This window comes from Nomascus leucogenys, chromosome X (assembly GCF_006542625.1).
Source record: "Nomascus leucogenys isolate Asia chromosome X, Asia_NLE_v1, whole genome shotgun sequence".
In the NCBI taxonomy this organism is placed as follows: domain Eukaryota; kingdom Metazoa; phylum Chordata; class Mammalia; order Primates; family Hylobatidae; genus Nomascus; species Nomascus leucogenys.
The window spans coordinates 96,155,583-96,172,016 of NC_044406.1; the positions used below are offsets into that span (position 1 = coordinate 96,155,583).

The following is a 16,434-nucleotide window of genomic DNA, read 5'->3' on the forward strand; positions in this document are numbered from 1 at the left end:
CCAGCCTGGGCAACAGAGCAAGACTGTCTCAAAAATAAAAAGGCTGTTAGGTCGGAGCAGAATGGAGCAATAAAAAGTTGGACGACAAAGGTGGTATGGAGGGAAAGGAGAAACCTAATGAAGGAATGATCTGATGACATTTAAAGATATTTTAAAATAAACACTCAGATGACTTCAAAGCTCATACCTGGAATGACTTTAAGGATGGTATTACCATTGACACAAACAAATAATTTGTCAATAGAGAGACAGTTTAGAATAATGGCATTGATTTTGGACACAATGAGTTTAAAGCGAAAATAAGATTATCCAAAAAAACAATTCCTATACCCCAGTGTTTCTCAACCTAAAGTGATTTTGCCCCCCAGGGGATATCTGGTAATGTTTGGGGATATGTTTCATTGTCACAGCTAGGGTGAGCCCACAAACATCTGCTTTGGCAACTAAATATCCTGCAATGCATACAACAGCCCTCAACAACAAAGAATTATCAGATTCAAAATTTGAACAGTGTCAGGGTTGGGAAACCTCGCTTTAGGCTATTGAAAATAACAAAAGGGAAAGCAAAGAAGAAGTCAGGACAGGAACACAGATTTAAGAGGGAGCATAAAAGTGATACTTCATTTTTAATAGTACAGTTCTCCAAAGAAGTGATCATTTAGAGAAAGAAGACTAAAGGACCAGGGTGACAGGATTTTGAGGACTGACTGTGTGGCATAAATATTTATAAGGCGACTGGGCGTGGTGGCTCACCGCCTGTAATCCCAGCACTTTGGCAGGCCGAGGTGGGCAGATCACCTGAGGTCAGGAGTTCAAGACCAGCCTGACCAACATGGAGAAACCCTATCTCTACTAAAAATACAAAAATTAGTCAGGCATGGTGGCACACGCCTGTAATCCCAGCTACTTGGGAGGCTGAGGCAGGAGAATTGTTTGAACCCAGGAGGTGGAGGTTGCAGTGAGCTGAGATTATGCTATTGCACTCCAGCCTGGGCAACAAGAGTAAAACTCCATCTCAAAAAAAAAAAAAATTGTAAGGCTTAAAATTAAAGGGTCCACATGATACTTAATTAAGAATTCATAAACTAAAACTACACTGATTTGCAATGAATCTGATATTAGTTAAGAGGTATTTTAAAGTTGCAATGAATCTGATATTGGTTAAGAGGTATTTTAAAGTTACCATGGTTTCCAAAGGTAATGCAAATATATTTCATTAGTAGCAGCTGATACAGAATATTTACCACATTAATAATGCTTACCTTCAGTAACTGTCCCAGCACCACATGATTCTGTCAGTCCATAACCCTGGCCAATTGGGCAGCAGAAGCAGACATTCATGAATCGGTGTGTCTGAGGAGATAGCGGGGCCCCTCCAGACAGCATCATGCGGACATTCCCTCCCAGCAGAGCCTTCACCTTTTTAAACAGTAACCTTAATAAAGGAAGGATAAATGATTTTAATGTACGCATACATTATTCTTGGCAACACACTAATTTATAAGCTCTGGGAAAGATTCCTCAACTGGTTGAACATCTCAATGTCAGAATCACAGTGAGAATGAGAGGTTAACAAGGCAACAACTAGTAACGCCTTGAAAAACTGCCAGAAAAAACTCTTTAAAAATGAAGAAAGATAATGTGTAGTATCGGGAAACTATGCTGACACAAGTAAATGAAAGAAAACAGACGTCAGAGGAAAAAAATTTTTAATTATCTTTGGAACATTTAATCACCTATCTTATCTCACTTCCAATAAAAAATGCTTCCCCATCCCCACTCCTCAGCATCACATTTAAAATAAGTTATATTCATATACTTACTACACGATTTTATGAATACAATAAATCAGAAAACTTCATGCAATGAAGATCACTTTTTTTAGTTAGAAATGACATTTTTTAAGCTCAAGTGTCTTGATTCAAAAGTCTGTTTTAGTTTTTCTTCATGAGACTAAATTTTATAAATAAATCTTAAATATAAACTCAATTATTAAAATTTGTTAAATTGCCAAGATCAGAGTCCTCTGCTTGCTGTATAAACAATAAGACTTAGAATAAAAGAGAAATTCAACCTTATGATCATGGTGGTGATATTCAAATGAATTAACTTGTCATTTATTTATTCATCTTCTGGATTTAAAAGCATAAAAAAATTTAAAGACTCAAACCACAGAGCCTATGAAATGTACTTACAGATTGCAAAGAGGTGCATCATATCCCTTTTTGATCTGTTCCAATTTGTAATCATACCCTATCTTGAAAAGAGTTTTCTGAATATAATTCATCTCTTGGACTTTGCTCATAACATTCTTATAAATTCTATCCATAATTTCCTGAAAGTTAAACAAAACATTCAATAATCTGAAAAGAATGGAGACAGTCTTTAGTTGAAGATACCTTACTTGCAACATCTTGGGTAAAAGTCTTTAGCATAATGGACATATTTGTTTCTTTAATTATATAATTAATTTCACTGACTACTTGTTCACTACTTCAAAAAGACTAAGGACAGGTATAGGGGTTTCTTCAGTTCTATACATTAAGTTAATCTAAATTTTGTTTTTTTTTTTTTTTTGAGACGGAGTCTCACTCTGTTGCCCAGGCTGGAGTGCAGTGGTGGGATCTCGGCTCACTGCAAGCTCCACCTCCTGGGTTCATCCCATTCTCCTGCCTCAGCCTCCCCAGTAGCTGGGACTACAGGCGCCCGCCACCACACCCGGCTAATTTTTTGTATTTTTAGTAGAGACAGGGTTTCAATGTGTTAGCCAGGCTGGTCTCGATCTCCTGACCTCGTGATCCACCCACCTCGGCCTCCCAAAGTGCTGGGATTACAGGCGTGAGCCACCGTGCCCAGCCAAGTTAATCTAAATTTTTAAGAAATGTTCGCTCGAGTTTAGAGAATTCACTCAGCTGTCACAGAAAAAAAAATTAATCTCTGTTACAATATATTCACTTATTCTCAAACAGTACCAAAATATCTGACTATGTTGAATCTATTCATGATGCTTTTCTCTTTTTTTACTACAACTTTGTGACCTTCTTACAGCATGGCAGAAAGCATTAGTTTCTTAAAATCCTAAGTTTCTATAGTTTAAGCATTTCTATTACACTTTAACAGAAGCAAAGAACACGATTCTTGCTCACACAAACTTGGAAAACTGGAGGTAGGACCAGGTTAACTCCAAGGTTAATACAAAATAAACAAAAAAAAACAAACAGCCCAGACTACCACTAAATGATGTTTTCTTGAAATTACTTAACACAAATTAAGAATTATTACATAAAGCACATCTGTTTATAAATACGTGTTTCCAAATACTTAAAATATCAATTATCAGTACAAATTAAGGTATGCTATAATGAATAACTTAATGGGCAGTTCTTTCAATATTGGAATAGAGCCACTCACAAATGAAGACAGCAGAACCATCCCTTAAAAAGGTTACCACAGGCCGGGCACGGTGGCTCACGCCTGTAATCCCAGCACTTTGGGAGGCTGAGGCGGGTGGATTGCGAGGTCAGGAGTTCAAGACCAGCCTGGCCAAGATGGTGAAACCCCGTCTCTACTAAAAATACAAAAATCAGCCGGGCGCGGTGGCAGGCGCCTATAATCCCAGCTACTCGGGAGGCTGAGGCAGGAGAATCGCTTGAACCCGGGAGGTGGAGGTTGCAGTGAGGCAGTGAGCCGACATCACACCACTGTACTCTAGCCTAGGTGACACAACAAGACTCCGTCTCAAAAAAAAAAAAAAAAGAAAGGTTACCATAGCACTCAAGCATGGTACAATGTTGTTTTCTCCATTTCCATAAAAGGAATCACTATTATATAACTGAAATATTTCTCTACATCTGTGACAGAATCCCCAATCATTCCCCAGCAGGACTTGAACATCCTATAACTATCCTTCCTAAAAAGCATATGAGATCTTAAAAAAAAAGCGGGGGTGCGGAGGGGAGGGGGGTAGGGGCTTGGGAATGAGACAGATGTGTGAGAACCATGTCTACTCCTCCTTCCAGCACTGGATACTAATCACAGACGTCGGCAAGGCCTTGATGAGTAAGGAACATAATACAGTTGTAACACATTGGCAGAGTTTATTGTTAGCACATTAAGTCACCCTTTATCTCAACCTAACATTACATGATGTTCAATGGAGCCACAGCTGATAAGTAGTGACTTATTCTGAATTTTCATTGTGAATGTTATAGTATTCAATCAATTTTTCATTCTGACCCAGGAAAGAAACAAACTCAAAAAACAGACTCTACCAAAAATAATTTTCAATAAAAAGAGTTTTTTTTTTAAATGGCCTATTTCTGGAGAAACAGGAGAGGCTAAAAAGGAAACCCAATAATATTTGATGAGGTGCCAATGGACTAGCAACATAGGAGACCATTACTATCTCAAGGCGTCAAGAAATAAGAAAAATGTCATTGGAACCTGGATGAGGACTCTAGCCATGGGAAAGACCTGGTTACAACCAACGGGAAGGAGACTACCCAGCAGGGTCTCCTGACAACTGCTAAAATTTGCAGCCCAGCAGGAAAGGAGCAAAGGTGATAAGTGTGCAGACTCTCTATCTTTCTGCCCTCTGATCTCTCATGAGGCCCGCCCTCCAATTGGCTGAACCCAACCAGAAGTCATAAGGCAAGGACGCACTGGTAATTTGTGCACAGAACATAGCCCCCCAAGACACAAAGTAAAGCAGGGAAGAATGGACAATGGGCAATTAGAGGATAAGCAGCCTATGTGCTAACTGTGCTTATCTAACTTCAGGCCTAAAATCGGAGATTACTTCTTTAACACCTCAGCCTTACCTCTTCCTATGTTATCCGATACGGTTTGCTAGGGAATTCTGTATGTAAAACAGTCCTAAATAGACAGCCATAGTGGTTAAGAAGACTGGTAGACTGATACTCCACCAGTATCAGATTGGTAGAGTTCAAACTTTGATTCCATCACCTATGAGCTGCGTGGCTTTGGGGCAACTTTCCTTCTTTATAAGATAGGGTAACAGGGCCCACCTTGTAGTCTTAGAATTAAGTGAGATAATTTATCTAAGGCATTTTGCACAGTGCCTACCTAGCACATAGGAAGCACTGCACTAGCTATTATTAGCAACTTTTTTTATGGTTTTAGTCAGATGCCTCTTCTTTCTGTTTGAAAACTTTATGAATTATACAGAACCTCTAAATAAAAAGGCAAAGTCTTCTCTGACGTATTCTACTTCTTTGTTATTTGGTAATTTTGCAATTAGAAGCTAAAAGGACCATAAAGTATCTTCCATCTGTAATTCTCAGAAAAACTTGGACTGAATACTTTCTTATCTAATCTCAGACTTTCCATATACAAAAGTAATTCTGTGAAAGATATTGGGGTAAGATTTCAAGTCTGATCATAATATAAGCAGTAGTGATACATAGTCTTTCTGGAGTTTCTGAAGCATAAAAAAGCTAGAACATATTTGATTACACAAATCTGAAACATGGTGTTAAATGTTTCAAAATTCATCATTACAAGGCTATAAAATGTAACATCTTTTTTTTTTAAAAGCAGTATTTCACATGAGGATTCCGAATATATAGAATTAAACTTTTTTCCTTTGGGAGCTCTCTCCAATTTTCAGTTTACTTAATCACCATAAGAGGGTTGCGAGGGCTTAGATCCTCGACCCTGTATACGATTCTTCAGCTCCCTAGGATGGCCTAAAGTTTCCTCATTTTTTTAATTAAGAGATTAAACAAGATGATCTTTAAAATATATTCTACCTTAAAATGGTCTGACCAATTCTCACAGTAGGTAATCTGAACTAGGTCATTTTCATCACCTAATTTTCATGTATCAGCAAACTCAAACAGGCGTACATTTCAAAATCTTGCCATTTTGTCTTCCCCAGTATGGTACCTAAGATTTTAATGAACACATCTGCTGTGATTTCAATAAGGTAAAATTATTTTAAAATGTAGACATATCTAAGAGTATTACTTTTTAAAAGGTCCAAGTACGATCAATAAATTATATAAACGATCCTCTTATGTTCATATTCATATTCTGTACTCACCGGAACAGCAGCCATAAGTGTGGGCTTCAGTACAGTACAGTCTCCTTTGCTTCCTTTTTTAATTTTGCTGGACTATATTAAAGAAAAAATAAATATGATCAGGAAAACCAACCTTAAAACATGTTGTAATTCGAGTATTAATAACAAATACAGAAGTTACACTTGGAATTTGAGCTTTTATTGCTCTGTGATTATCTGTTAACAACTATTATAACCTACAAGTCTCAAGTGTAAGTACTTCAGTGCTACACATAACTGCTTCTAGCACATTTCACCTTCATTAGAGGAGAAACCTTGATCCAGGATAACAAGAGAATGAGATATTTTGATGAATCAAACATTCTTATTAATAACATACTATCAAATATAGCACAGACTACTAGTATATTTTCAAAAAAACTTGATTAAGACAGATATAACACTAAAACAAAATCGAAGGTGATTTTAACTTTCTTTGATTAACCAATAGGCAAAGCCACATCTTAAAGATACCACTATGAACATCAATTAACATCATACTGAAACTCTAATTTGGTAATATTCTAGTTGGTAAGATACAGAGAACACTGCCAGGGACGAAGTAGAGATACACATAAATGTGCACAAATGGCCATATAGAGGATGGTTCTCCTGACAGAACTAAGTTGCCTTTCTCCTACTTTTCTTTAATATGGATAAAGGAGATAAAATAACTTGTTTTACGTATGTGCAAGGATGTGCACATTTGCAAGTGGAAACCTACACAGAAACCATGTACACCACACACAGGAGGGCTGCTCTGCAGGGACAAAATGGGCTCTCATGTCCTTCAGGTCGGAGTTGCCCTCTGCATGCTATTGACCAGTTCTTGCTACAAAGAGCAGTTCCAGGATAGCAGAAGCCACAAGAAGCCCTTCTTTGTTTTTTTTTACTCTCAGTAATTTTATCAGTTATTTTGTCTTCTTGTGATCATAGTAATCCTGGTTATAACAATATTGCTATCATCAGTTGGCTCCAAATGTGGTGCTTCTAGTCTCTGGCATCCTTCTGATTTCCGATGTGAAGCAAGTTCCTGTGTTTTAGATTCCTAGTAAGATTGAGAGTCTTTACAGTAAAGTTCATTTAAAAAGTAGGTGTGAATTTTACTGAACAGGCTTCTAATATACTAGCTTAGCCTAAGAGACAGCAAGAATTAAGTCAGACCAGCAACAGACTCCAACTGTCCCTCCTTTCCCACACTGAGGCTATTGTTCTCAGAAAGGCAGTGAAAAATCAAAGAGTGGCTGGTCCTGGCTTCCAAATTCACAAAGGGAAAAAAAAATTATACTCAAAGTTTACTGAAATGTTTTCTACATTTTGATAATGCCTCTGAGCATAAGAAAAACCCATGACAACAAAACATAATAATCAGATATTTTACTAAATTTTTTTTAGAGTTTAAGCCTCAGTCTTATTGATAGGTCTACTTTGATTTTACTAGGTCAAGTTCTGTTATCAATTGGATAGTGTATTTATTCATTCCATTACTATTCTAGCAGATTTTAAGTGTGAATTTATAGCTGAGTGGTATAGTCAAACACAGCAGCACCCCGTCATACAAAGATTGTGTTTCTTAAAGTACAAAGCTAGGAGTTGTTTGGAACAGAATGCTTTCTCACAGAAAAAGCCACTTTAAAAGAAGGCTGGATTCTTCTTTCAAAGAGAACCCAATGTGGTAATGACCAGGAGGGGACACAAGGGACATTCACGGGTGCTGAAAATGTTCTTTGTTTTCCTAATCTAGATGGTGATGATCACAGAGGTCTATATGTGTATATGCTTATTAAATCTCATCAAGCAGTACACTTAATATTTGTGCACTTTAAGTCATATATCAAAAAAAAACACAAAAAAAGGTGATTGGAATCTCAAGTCCAAAAAAAAAACTAACTTTTTTTGTTTTAATAGTATACAACCTATCTAGCCTCTCCCTAAAATGGTATTTCTACAAATAAAGTATTACAATTTCCAACTGTGAACACTGAGGACATATCTTACCAACTACATGCTCCATGGAGACTCTCAAACAAAAGGCAGCATTGCCTGGTGGGAGGTGGTCTGAAAAACAACAGCTGGGCCCCCAGTGTTGGAGGAGCAGAGCCACATATAGACAAGTCATTCCTACCTATACTCACTTTATCTTTCAGCATCCAGAACCCCACAGCTTCCTTAGTGGCTCTTATTTTTTTTTCCCCCTATGCCTGGTTGAAGCTTTTCTATAGCAACTATTCCAAAGAAGACATAAAACAGAACTGTGGACAATAGTATTAGGTGTGTAATTTCAAATGGGTATAACATATATGAGTTAGCCCCACCCATTGTTGGGATTTCTGCTATGAACTGCAGAGAGAAGGAAGAATCCTAACTTAGTATGGTGAGCTGAGACTACCTTTGGAGACGCCTCAGCCCTTACCAATAGAACTTTCTGTGATGATAAAAATATTCTTTATCTTCGCTGCCTAATATGGTAGCCATTGGTCACACGTAGCTATTGAGAGCTTGAAATGTGGCTAAAGCAAATAAAAAAAAAGTTTTTCAATTTTACTTAATTTGGTTTTTTTTGAGATGGAGTCTCACTCTGTCGCCCAGGCTGGAGTGCAGTGGCACAATCTTGGCTCACTGCAAGCTCCACCTCCCAGGTTCACACCATTCTCCTGCCTCAGCCTCCCGAGTAGCTGGGACTACAGGCGCCCACCACCTCGCCCAGCTAATTCTTTTGTATTTTTTTAGTAGAGACAGGGTTTCACCGTGTTAGCCAGGATGGTCTCGATCTCCTGACCTCGTGATCCACCCGCCTCGGCCTCCCAAAGTGCTGGGATTACAGGCATGAGCCACCGCGCCCGGCCCTTAATTTTTATTTAAATATCTGCCTAGTGGCTACTGTATCAGACGGTACTGCTCTAGAAAAATCTCGGGAAAACTGGGCCAAAACCCTAACATATGTCCTCCCAGAAACCCACCAATGCTCACAGGTAGTGTGTCAAAAAGGCTTATTGTATTTATATTCTCTATCGTAGTTCTCAAGAGTAAAAATCTAGTAGAAAAAGATAAAAGTAATTATTTATTTTTAAATAATTTTAAGGCCGGGCGCAGTGGCTCACACCTGTAATCCCAGCACTTTGGGAGGCCAAGGCAGACAGATCACTGGAGGTCAGGAGTTCGAGACTAGCCTGGCCAACATGGTGAAACCCCATCTCTACTAAAAATACAAAAAAAAATAGCAGGGCATGGTGGCGGGCGCCTGTAATCCCAGCTACTCCGGAGGCTGAGGCAGGAGAATTGCTTGAACCTGAGAGGCAAAGGTTACAGTGAGCCAAGATCATACCATTGCACTCCAGTCTGGGTGACAGAGCAAAAGAAAAGAAAAAAGAAATAATTTAAAAATATATAGCTAAAGCAATGCTAACAAATCTAGGGTAATCTCCTATAGCTACATATTGTTCATGGAAGCTATTTTGAGGTCAAGGAGAAAGCTTTAGCTGAATTAAAATATCTTGAGTCCTAGTAATATGTTCTCAGCCAAACTACGCAGCATCATATGATTATGCCAATATACTGAAAAGTTTGTCACCTGGTCAGAGAGTGTAAGCGGAGAAGAATATCCAATCCTGCAGCCATAGGTGAAGCAAGATATCTCTGCTGTCAGTTCTAGCACATGAGCCAAAGGCAAGTAGCCAATATATGTGTCCTTTGGTCTAAAACAAAATAAAATATTTTAACCATTCTTGAAAAGGCATTTGAAGTTAGAAATACCAAGAACTTTATCATTTTAATATAGATTGAGTTTAGAGAATGCTGAACATGAACTCTGATTTCTAAGAAGAAAGTTAAAGAATTATCTTACCCCAGTCCAGGTATTCTTTCACATTGGCCTGTCATTCCAGCTATCAAATTGCTATGATGCATCATCACTCCCTTAGGTCGGCCAGTAGAACCACTAGTATACATAACAATGGCCATGTCTGAAGGCGTTGGTCTACTTGGAGGAATGCCCACTAAATGAATGAATGAAAAACACCACATTTACTTCAGTTCAAAAGTTAAATTACTAAACAATAATAGGATATTTAGATTTTGCATAATGATAAACTATCAATAGACAGTATTTGCTTTAAATCATCAAAACGAGCTGGGTGAGGTGGCTCATGCCTGTAATCCTAGTACTTTGAGAGGCCAAGGTGGGAGGATCACTTGAGCCCTGGATTTCGAGACCAGCCTGGCCAACATAGCAAGACTCTGTCTCTACAAAAACTAAAAAAGTTAGCCGGATGCAGTGGCATGCACCTGCAGTCCTTGCTACTCAAGAGGATAAGGCAGGAGGACTGGGTGAGCCTAGCAGGTTGAGGCTATGGTGAGCTATGATCATACCACTGTGCTCCAGCCTGGGCTAGAAAACAAAAATGTTTATCAAATTCTGGTTACAGTGAGCATTTTGGACTCAATTTGGCCCATTTTCTGGATGTATAACCTAATCCCTGTCTGTGCATTGCCTCTCCACAGTGTTGTATACAGAGCAATGTTGTGGAAAGATTTCTGGGACTTTGGAGTATCAGGAGGACAGAGTATCACGTATAAACTTCTTAGGCCTCAGTTTCTCATCTCTAAAACAAGACAGCTGGACAGATTGTGGTTACTAACCACTAGTGGGTATCAGAATCACCTGCAGAACTTAAATAAAATACTATTTCTGAACCCCCTTTCTGAAAATTCAGATTCAATATGTCTGGGATAGAACAAAGCTCCACAAGTGATTCTCATATATGGCCCTGATTGAAAGCCACTGGAACTGATCTTTAAGGTGACTCCAATGCTAAAATCCAAAGGTGATAAGTTTTAAACAGCACCCTGAGCTTCCACTTTCAAGACAGTGTATAGTGCTAACCTAGTAACCACTTTTTCTTCCAAGAATATACCAGAATGGCTAAGAAGCCACAGATATATCATCAGAATTAAATACAAGTTTAACAGGATTATCACATTTAAAAATCTTTACACAAATTACTTACATTTTTATACACCAGTTAAAATAACATTTTTTTAAAACAGTGAGCTATACCACTGAAACAAAGATAGTTATACTTAAACTGGCTAATTTTAATGCTTTTTAAAGATATAGTTTATAAACCAAGCAAATAAGTACTGCACATTTCCTCTGATGATTAACCAAAGCAACAGCAGTAGCTAAATTCTTCTTAATCTAAGCACATAATGTGATACTTTGCTTCTGCCCACTTTTAAGTAAATATGCAAAAAAGTGGCATCATAATAACTGTCTGTACCACAAAAACATATGTATCCTATCTATTGCAGAGATGAGTAGAACTAAGTGGGATATGTGGCCTATTACGTTATTGCTCACACAAAATTATGAAGACTGCTGACCCCTTAGCTTGCTGCCAACACCCTTTGGTGAATCAGCAGAACTGTAACTCATCCCTACCAATCAGGACTTCTCAGTCAAGTTTATCCCAATCTTACAGGGTCAACCTAGTGTAGAAAAACAATTCTCTACGGGTCTCATGTTCCGCACATCTTGCAAGCAGAGACATTGACTTTGTGCCAGACTATCTTTACAAGGATATTTGCGCAGAGATAGTGTCTCTCCCCAGAGCAAACAGCAGGCATGTTTACTGTCCAGTACAATAAGATAATAAGACATTCAGGCTCTTTAAGCTCAGAGTTCCTCTCTTATGACACAAATGCTGATATGATACTCTGGCTACTGCTATTGTTGTGAGTAAAAAACTGTCCCTCATCTCAGACCCAAAAGTCTATGGCCCCAGGAAGTTTTGCAGGCTCATCTGTTTGCCGGCAAGCAGGGTAAAATCTGACTCTCTGCCATTCTGGACACATGGCAGAAAGCTATAATCTACACCTGTTATTATAAACGCATGCTCATTCTCTAATGGTAAAATGTTCAGAAGCTGAGTAGAGGTTCGACCAACATTTTCTCCTGCAAAAATGAATCCTTTCCTCATTATAGTATGGTATTATGACCATCGCGTTAAACATAATAAGAAAACTCTTCAAATGGAGTATTAATTTCCTCAACTCTCTGCCCTGATGGCCAACTGACATTTTGCTACAAGGTACACTTACTTGTTTCAAATGAAATACCAACTACCACCTCAGTGGTAAAATAAATCCAAGCATTAATCTTGGTAAACAGCTTTGCATCCTCTGAAACATCCTTAAGATAACTAGCATTAAGCATTTATTTCAGAAAGTTTACTGAATGGAAGGCCTGAAATATTTTTCTTTTATGAGGCCCAAATTGGAAGGTTATAGTGGGTTATTTAAAAAATGAAGAAACATTTGGCAGCAACTGCCATAAAGTCTGAACCACAGATTACATCGCAACCATTTAGTGAAATTTACTAACTTACTTTTTTTGAGGAGAAATGGAGGGAAAATCTTAATCATATATGGTCTTGATGGTTTTTAAAGATTTTTAAACTTTTTTTTTCAGTCAAAGAACTTTTGTGGATTTACTCATGTCATTTGTTTCCCTAACCTACCGAAATAACAAACTTGGAATAGGTAAATAAAATTGTTTTTACTGCTTTACTTACAGTTTTCTGGGTTGGATCCCAACTCTTCTACTGATTGCATGCTGTGAATCTCAAATCCTTCAGGGTACTCTGCTTTATTGATAGTCTTATTGTCCACGTAAATGATATGTTTAACACAATTGATATCTAACAATGCAGTCTGTTGAACAGAAAGAAAAAAACCAGCTATTAAATTTGAGCCTGCAACAAAAATTCACTTACTGAATACTTTTCTGTCCTGCCAGACAATGCAACCATGAATTAAAAGAAAATTTCATATTTACCTTAAGTTTACTTTCCAGAAGTTCAACACTGGTAATCAGATAGGAAGCCTCAGATTCATTTAGCCCATGAACTACTGCTTCTTTGCCAAGTGTGGCATATAAAGTCACAACTACATAATAAAAATAAACACAAATATTAAGTAATAAACATCCATTAGAAATGGATATTATTGAAGTCAGTCTTTAATAATAGGTACACTTAGAGACGCAAAGACATTGTATATTTTAATTTGATTTCATAGTCTCTGTTACCATCCTTCAACCTTGCTTCAAACTCCCTGGGAGCCCAAAGTTTTCCTTACAAATTCCCAGAACTTTCACTTCCTAAACCTGAAGAAACCCAGAAACACTCGCACTGCCACAGCTGATCAAAAATCTGTCAATTTAGATGCTCAAGGCCAATAGCTACTGGCTGAACTCTTAATTCAGGTCAGACTGGCCCAGCTAGGGCTTCTTCTTGATACACTTTCACTGGCCATAGCCTCCAAAGAATGGATAAGTCCTTGAAAATCTTGAGGATCTTAAGTCATAAGATCAGCCACAGATAATGTTCTTACTCCTTCTAAGAAGCTGTTTTAGTGAGTCCAATGTCCAATGTGATTGGTGACCTCCACACCTTAATTAGAGAGATCAAGGAGATCTACTCCTTAGGAGCCACCAGAGATAACATAAACCAAGATCAGTTAGAATCAAAGGACATCTGCTAAACTTAGAAAGAACTGAAAATTCAGCTCTAGATTGGTAACCAGAAACAATGTAGTTAAAAATAGCCACTTTTCACAAGCTGTTCATCGTTGAAAGTGGGTAATGGGTACATAGGGGATCATTTTCATATTATCTATTTTTTGTTTGAAATTTAAACTCTATAATCCTACCTTACAGTGTTATATTTCATTCAGCAAACAACAGAGTACTTAGTATGTGACAATATATTGTTTATTTTTTAAACAATGGCAACGACAAATGCTTGAGTATTAGAAATATACTCAATTTTACTTTCTAACATATCTAATGCCAATTCCAGCTGTCACATGCATATTTCACACATAAAATGGAATAAGTCAAATAAGAGGTCTCAAAGTGAAGCGATGAACTTGAATTATCCTGAGAAATGGTTTTTTTGTTTTAATCATTACTCTTTGTACATCCCCCCCACAAAATACCCCCAAACTCCAACTCTTTCAGTTACAATTCATTTCCAATGGGAAAATAAAAGCGTAAATCACATCCCTTAAAGCTGCCAATTCCCATATTAGTTCTTACAAGTTACCGTATTTAACAGGAGTTATCGGATATCTTTTAGCCACAATATTACATACCGTATTATGGACATAATTTATGTGTAAAATGCCTAAACAACACCTACTTTGAAAACAAGAGCATCTCAAAACAATTTTCACATGCAAGCAAAGACCCTTCTCTCCCCACCTCCAAAAACACAAGGCACTTACGAGGAAAGTTGTACTTAAAGCAGGTCTGTGCTGCAATCATCCATTCGGCCCTGGTCTCACAGAAGATGGCAATGGTGTTCTTTGGTTTTAGTCCCAGTGCAGTGAGTCCACTACCAAAGTTATTCACTCTGCAGTTCACTTCAAGATAGTTCATCCATTTATAATTCCCAAGAATTAACTGTTAAAGTGATACATTCTCTAATATTAGTATATTCAAATAAGCAATTAAAATACTATCCAAAGCATAAAACTCTAAAAATGCTCTTAAGTGAACATACAGAAGCTACGAGCGGCTTCTGAGTAGTTTTACACAGCACTATAATAGAATGCCAGCATATTTAAAACACACTTGATTTATGATAAAAACAAATGTGTCTTCCTCTTTAAAACATAAATGAAAAGCACCAAAATACTTTACCTTCTTAAAAACTTTTCCATTTGGCTGCATTTCATTTTCTTCACTTAGGATTTCCCTGGTCCCAAGGCTGTCCTTCTTCCCAAACTTGGATACAGCATGGTCAAATAATTTATCCAGAGTATCTGCTCCAGGGATGTCTATTACAGCTAGTGAGTCGAAGTGTGTGACAGAGCGATATGGACTTCCAGGTTTGTCTGAAGTGGGCTTAGCTTTTATTCTCTTTGCCATAGCGTTTTTCTTCTTGGCATTGGTAAGAAAATACCATGGAATAAATATAAGGGCACTGTATATTGTTATTAACAAGTGGACAGGCAGCAAAATAATGGTGAGCACATTTAGCTTAAGTTTCATAGTGGAAAGGCTTCTAAAATGGTACTTATTTCTTGTTATTCTTTGGCTTTTGAAAGCCTTATTGTGCTGAAGAAGGCAATAATAGAAGCAGCAGTAAGAATAGCAGTAGAGCCAAGGCAGTTCAATCTTAGTGATACAGATAAAAGTTAGTAATCTTTGGAAGCCGACAATAAAGTATGCCTGTAGGTGATGACAATGAACCAAGCAGAGAGCAGGAAAAACAAAAACAAAAAAACAAAAAACAAAAACAAAAGAGTATTAACAAGTTGATAGCACAATTGATTTAAATACTCAGGTCTTTATTAGTTTACACAGTTAATTACAGAAAGCTGAAATAACTGGTCTGAAAGGCTGGCATTTTCCATTTGTAATCATTATTGACGTAAATGTCTTTGAGCACATCAACTTCTGAATTTAATTTTTTCTAGGTTTCTAGGTGTACTGGTACTCTGCATATCATTCTGTGAGTTGAATAACAACCTTAATGCTTACACAAATGCATGAATATGATATTTAAGTTTGTCAAAACTTTGGTAGAATAGGGTATGCCAACAATGAGATTTCTCTTAAACATGTGCATGTAAACTAGACATCTTTAAATAGTGTTAGGTTTATATCCAAAGGGTGGGGGGTGGGGCAGAAACTATCAACTTAGATTTATTTCTCAAAGGTCAACCCAGAAACATTATTCTGAGTTCTTCATTAAGGTAAATTTCTCAGGTAATGCTATTTGCTATCTACTCTTTCCCATATGGGAGCAATACAATTGTAAAATCATTTCCTACATGTTCACTTTGTGCTCAAAACTGCACCAGTTGCCTAGGAGTGGTAATACAAGTCTGAAGTAGTATTAATTCCTGGCCCTTGGCCATTATAAGTTAACACTTATGAGTCAACTATCACACAAGATAGATCCAGTATTTTGGAAACTGGGGGAATGGGGACAGGGGGTGCAATTAAACCATCTCTTCTAATAAACACTACTGCAGACTGCCCATATATAACACTAAAGTGGAGTTGCTCTGGCCAAAACAGGGTTTGGGGATGTCCAGAGTCCTGCCCCAGAATTCCCGGAATCCCAACTCCCAAGGTGACCACTAAAGCATTTCCACTGAAAAGCCTTGTGGTAATACATAACTACCACGTGCAGTGTAGGCAGTAGTATAAGCAATAAATGCAAAAGGAGTTCAGAGGAAGTGCACAATGGCCAAGAGTAACTAGGAGAGGCTTTGTGGAGATTAGATTTAAGCTGGACCTTATGTTGGGCATCTAGAAATGAAAGAGGAATGGAAGGTAT

The 16,434-nt window shown here is 37.7% G+C and overlaps 1 protein-coding gene across 7 annotated transcripts in view; it reads right to left on the reverse strand.

The window, feature by feature from the left end:
* ACSL4 (acyl-CoA synthetase long chain family member 4) overlaps window positions 1-16,434 on the reverse strand; it is an 80,860-nt gene that overhangs the window by 18,635 nt on the left and 45,791 nt on the right. For 4 of the 7 annotated variants that reach the window (XM_030806723.1, XM_030806725.1, XM_030806724.1 and 1 more), the window contains 9 exons: window positions 14,787-15,317; window positions 14,369-14,546; window positions 12,918-13,027; window positions 12,655-12,793; window positions 9,927-10,077; window positions 9,654-9,777; window positions 6,065-6,136; window positions 2,196-2,335; window positions 1,263-1,435 (listed from right to left, as the gene is read on the reverse strand). In XM_030806723.1, the coding sequence (XP_030662583.1) occupies window positions 1,263-1,435; window positions 2,196-2,335; window positions 6,065-6,136; window positions 9,654-9,777; window positions 9,927-10,077; window positions 12,655-12,793; window positions 12,918-13,027; window positions 14,369-14,546; window positions 14,787-15,137 (1,438 nt within the window). In that variant the 5' untranslated portion in view covers window positions 15,138-15,317. The remainder of the gene's footprint in view (window positions 1-1,262; window positions 1,436-2,195; window positions 2,336-6,064; window positions 6,137-9,653; window positions 9,778-9,926; window positions 10,078-12,654; window positions 12,794-12,917; window positions 13,028-14,368; window positions 14,547-14,786; window positions 15,318-16,434) is intronic. The other 3 variants (XM_030806729.1, XM_030806728.1, XM_030806726.1) reach the window with 2 other exon arrangements.